Here is a 9,576-nt window from a genome sequence, read left to right as displayed (position 1 = left end):
GTTTGGAAGCAAGTCTTTGAACAAAAGTCCTCCCTCCCCCCACCCCCCGTCCTCCCCACCCTCTACAAATTGTACATTTTCTCCATCGTTCGGGGCGACAGAGAACATAGGCGTGCGCGACCAACCTCAAAAAAGTTGGTATCTCGGAGCACGTCAGTATTTGGCTAATTGGTAGCTCCAGCCTCGTCAACTTGGCAGAGGTTTGAAATAAACGGCATGTGTAAACCTAACACGCCCCCACCCCACCCCTCCCCACACCCACCCCAACCAGGAGATACAAAAGGAGATGGAGTCTGGTCCCAAGGGTGTCGGCTGGGATACCACACCCCAGCCCCTCCGCTCCCCCCCCCCCCCCCCCGGCCCTAACGTTGCCCTGTCCCGGTACGTTGTGTTCTCTGTGAAGCACCGATGAGGAACGGCACAACCTGGAACAGGCCGGAAATATCCGACATCCTGGGATCAGGAGATAGATGGTTGGCCGTTTTCAGCTACCCTTTAACCCATGTGGCGAATGTGGACCCAGTCTCAACACACTAAAGCCTTGTGCAGGGCTAAACAGGCACGCACTCATTATTTGAATGTCTACCTTCCCTGATAATTAGTAGACTCCATTGCCTCTTGATATTGGAGGTTAGTTGATGCCAGACATGTTTTATAAAGCATAAAAAAATTTCTTTCGGATGGCTGTCAGACTGCTTATTACTGACTTTGACAAGCTGATATAGTTAACAATATCCACTCCTCCTGACAGTCTGGCATTAGCATGGAGCAATCACTTTAAATTATACAACCCTAAAAACGAGAACTCTGCAATGTCAGGTTTTGAAATCGAGTCAGTTAAATGGACAATGCAGCAAATTACAAAATGGCCGCCCAGTACGGCTTGCTAAAGCCTCATCCTGGTAATAATCAGAAAAAGAAATTCAACCACTAAAAAACACCTGAACAGGAAAGATATGTAGCTGAAAAAATAAAACAAAGACAATCACATAGTCAAACATGAGCTGTCAGCATAACTATCCCAATTTGGTTAAAAAAAAAAAGGGTTTTTGTTTGGTGCTAGAGGAAACGGGGAAGAAAAGCTTACTCATTTTCCACATATGCACAAAAAAATGAACATGGGAACACTGAGAAAGACATGTACTAGTATTAAACTGTTTGACCTGAGTATATTTATTTCACGCCCTGTACTAGTTCAGACACACATACTCAAAAACTATTACTGCTCGGTTATGTTTGAGGATCACTTGAGGGGTGTGGGAATAAATGGTTTCTATTAATGCGCTGAGCGATGACATTTTCTTACTGGTGTCATCAAAGGGTCCATCCTCTGGTTTTCAAATAATTTCTTTCTTTTTGGAAAAAGAAAAGGCTGAAGTTCATGGTGACACTGTGAGATCGGAACTATTATCGGGAAGAAATACAAGTCAGTTTGAAGTGTTGTACAAAGTGTTAAGAAACTGGTGAAGGAACAAGATGGTGAAGGAACAGTGGGGAGAAGTGGGAGGAACGAGGCAGTAGACCTGAAGGTAAAATTGATTTCATCCCCAGAGTTAAGGAAACAAAAAAAATTATAGCAGCTTTTCTTTCAAAGACAGATGGAAAAAAAAACCCATAAACGTTATAAAAGTGACACAATGAGTACCCAAAGGGTCAATGGTCAAACATAGAACTGCAAGACCCATTCACTAGAACTCTAATGTAACTGATCACGTCAGAAAATACTTAGCACTTAACTTGCTTCTTTTTGTCTATCTTTTTTTCTTGCTGTATTTTTCTCCCCCCTCCCCTCCCCCACACGAACACACACACTCTCACACTCTCGAGACTGGGTCCTTCTCGCCCCTCCTCTTTGTCCATTTGCCTTAACCGCAAGTTCACACACCACGTTCCATCGAGCGATGTGGGACGTCTCCGACGCTGCTCTCCTCTGATGACCGCACCTACCTGTACTCCTTTCCCCTCTGCCCAATTTCGTCTCTACGTTATGAGCAATGCCAGTTCTCCTCTCCCCCTCCTGCGAGCTGAAACACATTTTGTAATTAGACCGTTTCTTCCTCCTTGTGAAGTTTGGCAAAATTTGGCTGCAGTGTGAGACCACACCCAAGACACTTCTGACAGCCCCAGAAGACAGAAGCAATGGACGCTCCCAGCAAACAACCATTCCGAGGGTCAGATCGGTTTGAAAAACATAGATACTATAGGTCTGTGTACATCTATATATCTAAGACCAGTAGTGATGATGCTAGGGAGCGGAGGGGAGAGCCCAAGCAAGCTCTCTGTCGAGTGTTCCTCTGTTGGACTTCAGATATGTTTAGACAATGAAGCAGTGAGAGATCGAGGACTAAGTGTCTTGTATCACAAGTTCAGCTGAGCTCCCTGTTGTTTTTTTCCAAGAAAAAAAACGGTTTGCATTTGGAAACATGAGGGTGGCGACTTGAACAGGTTCTCTCCACCGTGCAGTGATGGCAGTTTGAAATCTATTGAGAGATACACAAGGTTTGTTTCTCTCTGTGAGAGTGTGTGGGGGTGCATGTGTTTGTCGGCGTGACTCTGTGTACGTGCACGCGCCTGTCTGCGTTTGTATCCGTGTGCGCGTGTGTCTGTATCCGTGTGCGTGTGTGGCTGTATCCATGTGCGTGCGTGCCTGTATGTGTCTCTGTGTGTGTGGCTTGTGTGTTTTGGGTTTGTCTTGTCTTGGTTCCAGGGAGGAGTGGGGAGGGGATCAGCAGGCTGTTGAGTGGGGCAAAGGGAACACTTTCTCGTTCTTCCTGCCCCCGTTCATGTGGGTGTAGGGTTGCCGTTCCTCGAAACTGGCTCTGAGGACCACTCCGGGTCCGTTCTCCACCTTGTGGCCTGAGTGCTTGTCAGTGTGCTGGAGGGTGGAGGATGGGTCAAGGGGGATGCTCTCCATATTATCCGCCTCAATCTCAAACTCCTCGACGTCCCGGGCCTTGCACTCCTCACTGTAGAAGAAGGCGACCTCTTTGAAGGACGGGTCCAAGTCAGCTTTGATGGTCTGGATGATCTCCATGAAGGCAGGGCGCATTTTCGGGTTGTACTGCCAACACATGCGCATCAACTCGTACCTACCATGGACAGCAGAGAGAAAGCAGTTACAGTAGAAGCCAAGACGCTCCCAAAGCACCCCACCGTGTGGGATGCAGACAACAGTACAGCTCAGAAAGGACACCTCACAGGTTTGAATGACCCAGGCAAGGGGCACGAGCAACAGGATGGACAGAGGGGAGGAAGGAGTGGGCACAGGGCAATGAAATGGGGGAGAAAGACTGAAGGGAGAGAAGGGTGAAGAGGCAGAAGGGGAGAGCACGGGAAGGAGGTAGAGAGAGAGGGAAGGAGGAAGAGGGGAGAGGATGAGTGAGGGAGAAGAGGTGGGAGCAGACAGAGGAAAGGAGGGCACAGACGGGGGGGGGGGGGAGGAAGGGAAGCAGAGGAGCAGACAGACGGGAGGGGATGCTCTGCGGCCCTGGTTTACGGGGTGAGCTGTGTGCATACACTGATACAGCTCCTACGTTGTGGACCTGTGCTGGGGTAAGGGGCAGTATCAGTGGATCAGAAACCCAGAGGCCCAGGCTATTGCTTTGGGTTCAAAACCAATGACCAATGCCAGTGATCGTGACCACAAACCTCTCGCTGATTTTCACATTCCCATATCCTGTCTCCGGAAGGAAATCTACCATCCTTACCCTGCCTAGCCTAGATGTGAATCCAGACCCACAGCAACATGGTGGGGCAGGGGGCTCAAACAGCCACTCAGGATGAGAGGCAATTAAGGACAGATAATAAACACAAGTCTGGTCAGTGTCACACACACCTCAAAAGAAACCTAACAAAAAGCTCAATTTGCAGAAGGTCAACTTGTCATTGAAAGACATCATCAAATTGGGACAAACTCTCTGCCACTGAAGGGGAGGCAGGAAACAGGGCTGAGAAAGAAAGGGAAATCTTTGCAAAGCCCCCGACTGGAATAAGGCAGGAGAACCAAACAGAGCGGGGCCGCCCTCTCAGCTGCCCGTCTCAAAATACAAAACAGACAAACCATCTGTCTGCCCGTCACATGCCAGCCCCATGACTTTGGAGCTGCACAGCTGCAGGACAGGGCTGAGAAACTCAAAACAGCAAGAGGGACTGCCCGAGCGTGTGACATCAGGGTGAATAACAGCATGTGCGATGACGTTTGTCTGGGGACTGGCTGCTACAGGCCATAGTAGGAATTAGTGCATCTCACAGTGATGGACTTGTACATGTATGGTGAGCAGGCAAGTAAATACTTATTTACTATGTGCCTCAAGTATGGAAAATGCTGGATTTAATTTCAACTCCCCAGAACATTCCCACTGTACTGTCCTGCGGCTTGTTTAATATAGAGCACAATGTTCAGTGCCCTACACAGACTGGGGTACAGTTACCCAGCCACTAATACACAGCCCCTGATGCCCACGCATCTCACAGTCACATAGGTGTTGTTCAAGGGGGCGCATGGGTGAGGATGGAGGGGAGGTCAGGGAGGAGGGGTGGTGGGGCGAGGGGGGCAAGAGGGTGTGAGTATAAGAGAGAGCACGAGGGCGGGCGACAGAGCGCGAGGGCTGTGAGGGCAAGATGTCGGGCGAGAGGGCAAGATGTCGGGCGAGAGGACGTGCAATGGACAGCAAGTGAGACACTGCAAGGGACTGCAACAGCGAGAACGAATGCAAGAGTGTGGAGACGTTTGTGGGAGAGTGAGTGTGTGTACACGTGAGAGAGAGAGAGACAGAGAGACAGTAAGCGGATGCGAGAGATGGTGGACGCGAGTGAGGAGGGGGGTGGCAGGAGAACGGCGGCAATTTGAGAGTGCAAAAGGGAAAGGGGGGTCGCGCAACGTGACAGAGGGGGGCACAAGAGAGAGGAGGGCCATGAGAGAAAGAGAGAGGATTCATTATGATTGGTTCATGTGTTGCCAATGAGAAAACAGTGGGGAATTTCACGCTTCCTGAGCTCCAAGTAATTCAAAAAAACATCCAAGGCTTGAACATGTTCCTTTTATTTGCAGACAGTTTCTCTCTGTATTTGACCATACAGTACTTTGAGCAAGGATGGATGTGTCACATTACAAACTTGATTGATTTTCTTAAATCCCTACATCTTAAGTTAGCATCTTGTAGCATTTGGTATGACAAATGGGTCAGCCTGATTAAAAGCATCAGTCTGTTGAAACTAGATGGTATAGGTTTAAGGTGAGAGGGGAAAGATTTAAAAGGGACCTGAGGGTCAACATTTTCCATGCAGAGGATGGTGCATGTATGGAACAAGCTGCCAGAGGATGTAGTGGAGGCTAGTACAATTACAACATTTAAAAGGACAGTTACATGAATAGGAAAGGTCTGAGGGATCTGGGCCAATTTTCCTTGCAGTGTTGGAGGCTCAGGGCATGCCCTTATCCAGGATTATAAAATCTGGAGGCACATGGAAAGGGTGAATCGACCAGATCTTTTCCCTGAAGTGGGGGAGTCCAAAACTGGAAGGCATAAGTTTAAAGTGAGAGGGGGAAAGATTTAAAAGGGAGCTAAGGAGCAACTTTTTCACGCAGAGGGTGGTGTGTGTTTGGAAGGAGCTGCCAGAGGAAGCTTTTTTTCCTTTATTATTTCAGGCTTCGCTGGCAGCAGTTACTGCCTATCCCTAATTACCCAGAGGGCATTTACTGCCCATCCCTAATTACTCAGAGGGCAGTTAAGTGTCAACACCATTGCTGTGGACCTGGAGTCACACGTAGGCCTACCAGCTGAGGACAGCGGTTTCCTTCCCGAAAGGACATTAGTGAACCAGATGGGTTTTTCGGCAATAGATTATGGCCATCTTTAGACTCTAAGTTCAAGACGCTTCTTGAATTCAAACTCCATCATCTGCTGTGGCTGGATTCGAACCCAGGTCCCCAGAACATTAGCTGGGTCTCTGGGTTAACAGCTCAATGATAAAACCAGTAGGCCAACACCACCCGCTATGTGGTGGAAGCTGGTACAATTACACCATTTAAAAGGCATCTGGGTGGGTACATAAATAGGAAGGGGTTTAGAGGCATATGGGCCAAGTGCTGGCAAATGGGACAAGATTTATTTCGGATATCTGGTCAGCATGGATGGGTTGGACCGAAGGGTCTACGTCCATGTTGGGTGACTCCTCAAATTTTTACATATTTCTATAATTTGAGATGGGTGTGAGAAGTTGCAACAACTGCATGCGAATCCTAGAAAAGGATTCACTTGGAGAGCAGGAGGCTGAGAGGGAGTAAATTGGAGCACTGCAGCTCCCAAGTGAGTGTTTGTGCTGGCTGCACATCTCAGAGCTATCACCTTCAGGAGGCCATTCAGCCCGGTGGCCAATCTCAGTGCTGTGGGCAGGTTTGACCACAGTGAGCCTCAGCACTTTGAGGTTCTGGTGTTGTGAGGAAAATAAAAGGAAATGTCCTTCATGTTGAGGTTGTACAGGACATTGGTGAGGCCTCTTCTGGAATACTGTTCCAATTCTGGTCACCCTGTTATAGGAAGGATATTATCAAGCTGGAGAGAGTTCAGAAGAGATTTACCAGGATGTTGCCAGGAATGCAAAGTTTAGGTTATAAGGAGAGGCTGGATGGGGTGTGGCTTTTTTTTCACTGGAGTGTAGGAGGTTGAGAGGTGACTTTAGAGGTTTATAAAATAATGAGGGGTCTAGATAAGGTTAATGAGTTGGGTTTTTTTGCCCCGACAGTGGGCTATTTCAAGACTAGGGGGCACATTTTTAAGGTGAGAGGAGAGAGATTTAAAAAAGACATGAGGAGCAACTTTTTTTACACAGAGGGTGGTTCGTGTGTGGAATGAACTTCCTGAGGAAGCGGTGGATGTGGGCACAGTTACAATGTTTAAAAGACATTTGGATAAGTACATGAATAGGAAAGGTTTGGAGGGGTCTGGGCCAGGAGCAGGCAGGTGGGACTAGTTTGGGATTATGTTCAGCGTGGACTAGTTGGACCGAAGAGTCTGTTTCCATGCTGTATGTTTGTAGAACTACTGCATCCCACGGTTGAATGAGCAGTTAGCCCTGAATTTGTAGATTGACAGGTGGTGGGGTTAGCGAAGGCGGGGAAGGGTGTGAATTAGCAGAGAGTATGTGATTGACACGTGAATCATGTGAAGTGAGGGGAAGGAGCTGGGGGGGGGAAAACGGAATTATATAAAAAAAAACTCTCCTCATAGCAGAGAGACAGCCAACATAAAGTCCTGTCCTGTGAGCTCAACTTCACTACACTGGCTGTGCCCAACAGGCCGCTCCCTCTGGGCTAAAGTCAATCCCCACTCTCCTTGAGGTGAGTGTCAACAAGAACCCTCAACAGGCTCATTAAGGGAAGGGATGCAAGACAGCAAATCACATGTCAACTGGACAGTTTACACCCAGCACAATGTGCCACCCGGTTATTTGACACCTGCCCTCTGCTTGACCCGGAAATGACTGTTAAAGGACAACATAGGGCCAACCAGCAGCAGCGAAAGACTTCCACCAGGCAATCCCTGCACTCCCCACCCCCCACCAGGAAGCAAGGAAAGAAGTTCATACTCGCAACAATAAGTTGCCATTGGCTGGGGATGGATTCGCTCAGTTGGCTGGATGGTGAGGCAGAGGGACACCTAGACCAGCTGAAGCTACCATGCAAGACTTTCCTTATAACCTCCCTCCTCGCCTGAGGCGTGGTGACCCTCAGGTAAAAACCACCTCCAGTTGTCTCTCCCTAATGACAGAGCAGCCCCACGGTCTGGTAAGACTATGGCAACTTCTGCCTCTAACCGTGGGAGCTTTGGCTGCAACGAGATGGCACAGGGAGAGGCACGTCGCTGGAACTTGAAATCTCCCAGCCATCAGGACAAATGCAAGAATGCCAAATTTAAAAAAAAGTGAGGTGCCTGCACAAAAACAGAACCTTTCACTGTATGTGTGACAATAACTAATCAAATCAAATCTAAGTAAAGGGCACAAATTGGTCAGCAAGTCAACTCTGATTGGCCAAGACATTTCCATAGAAAAAGCAATGGGGAACTATACGCTCAAGTTCTGAGTAAACTCAAAAACAGCACAAAGGTGGAACATGTGACTTTTGTTTACAAGAGAATGGTGCCCTCTACACAAACACGTGCTGCTTTTCAAAAGCTTACATGTGCCATGTTATAACTCGGCTGGTTATTTTAGAATGGTCATGAGTTGGTTGAATTACTCTGGTGTTTGGGGAGCCTATAGCTCCTCTTTGGCTGAGATATTGCCATGGGGAAAGCAAACAGAGTCAACTCACCAGCCAATTAGCAGCTATTGCACCTGCATGTGGAGGTGCTGGTGTTGGACTAGAGTAGACAAGGTCACACAACACTGGTGTTTTCGGTGTTGGACTGTAACCTGTTGTTGTGTGACTTTATGACATTGTTTCTCCTGCAGTATAAATTGTTGTGACAGCTGAAATTTGGCATTCTTGCATTTGTCCTGATGAACGCGAGGCGAAAAGCTTCAGCAACAAATTCCTCTGTTAGCAATGTTTCGAAATAAACGATTGGTAAAGCTCCACTCTGACCTCAATCAGGAGGCTGGGTGAGAGAGGGTAGAGCCTTGCGATTTTGCTGAACAAAGCCCTCAACACTCATTACCCTAGGGCTTACATGGATTGATTGGGGAGTGTCTGGGTAACTATGACCCAATATGACATGGTCAGAGTACTGTATGCAATTCTAGAGTCCACATTACAGAGGCAGCACACATGGTTTACCAGGATGTTGCCTGGAATGGAGAGTGTCAGTTATTGCAAAGAATTGGAGAGACTGGAGCAGAGGAGATGGAGAGGGGACATTTGAGAAGTCTAAAATGATGTGGGGCATAGACATGAAGAAAGCTCTCCCCTTGACAGAGAGATTAATAACCTGGGGTGGGCACAGATTGAAGGAAAGGGGCAGGAGGTTCAGAGAGGGATGTGAGGGAAAACCCAGAGGTTGGTGGGAAATCTGGAACTCACTGCCTGTAAGGTTGTGAGAGGCAGAAACACTCACCACATTTCAGAAGGATTTAGACACACGATGTGATACCAAGTGCAGGGAAATGGGATTAGATTCGTTAGGGACTGTTTTGGGCTAGCACCGGCTCGATGGGTTGAAGGGCATTTCTCTGCACTATGACTCTATGAACATGGACTCGCACAGATGGCAGACTTGGAATGGTTTGTCCATTCGGGGGCAGTCACTGGTGGGAATCCAGTGTGGGGAGGAGGGGGGAATATTCTGTTCTGAAACAGGACACAAGTCAGCAGGTTCAGGAGCAGAGGGGTGACTTGAGATTGAGAGGTAGTAGAAAGAGAACGAGAATGAAATCTATCACCAACACAGAAGTGTGCCTGATTTATAAAAAAATCTACAGAAATGTTTGATGAAATGGCAATCTAATTTTAGGAAACTGCAGATTAATTGCCAGTGTTAAAAGCGGCAGTAATTGCAGATACACTCACCATTTTTACAGTCAGAGATTTGATTTGCTGTTCTCTGTCAGACTGCCAACATTATCAAATTAAATCCC

The 9,576-nt window shown here is 47.8% G+C and overlaps 1 protein-coding gene across 1 annotated transcript in view; it reads right to left on the bottom strand.

The window, feature by feature from the left end:
- Positions 1 to 367: 367 nt before the first annotated feature.
- igf1ra (insulin-like growth factor 1a receptor) overlaps positions 368 to 9,576 on the bottom strand; it is a 333,589-nt gene continuing 324,380 nt past the window's right edge. Inside the window, exon 21 of the mRNA XM_043680420.2 lies at positions 368 to 3,089. Coding sequence (XP_043536355.2) covers positions 2,726 to 3,089 — 364 coding nt within the window. The 3' untranslated portion in view covers positions 368 to 2,725. The remainder of the gene's footprint in view (positions 3,090 to 9,576) is intronic.

This window comes from Chiloscyllium plagiosum, unplaced genomic scaffold, assembly GCF_037043375.1.
Source record: "Chiloscyllium plagiosum isolate Xiang-an unplaced genomic scaffold, Cpla_swu_hap1 HiC_scaffold_42, whole genome shotgun sequence".
NCBI classification, from domain to species: domain Eukaryota; kingdom Metazoa; phylum Chordata; class Chondrichthyes; order Orectolobiformes; family Hemiscylliidae; genus Chiloscyllium; species Chiloscyllium plagiosum.
This window is presented reverse-complemented; position numbering and strand designations above follow the sequence as displayed.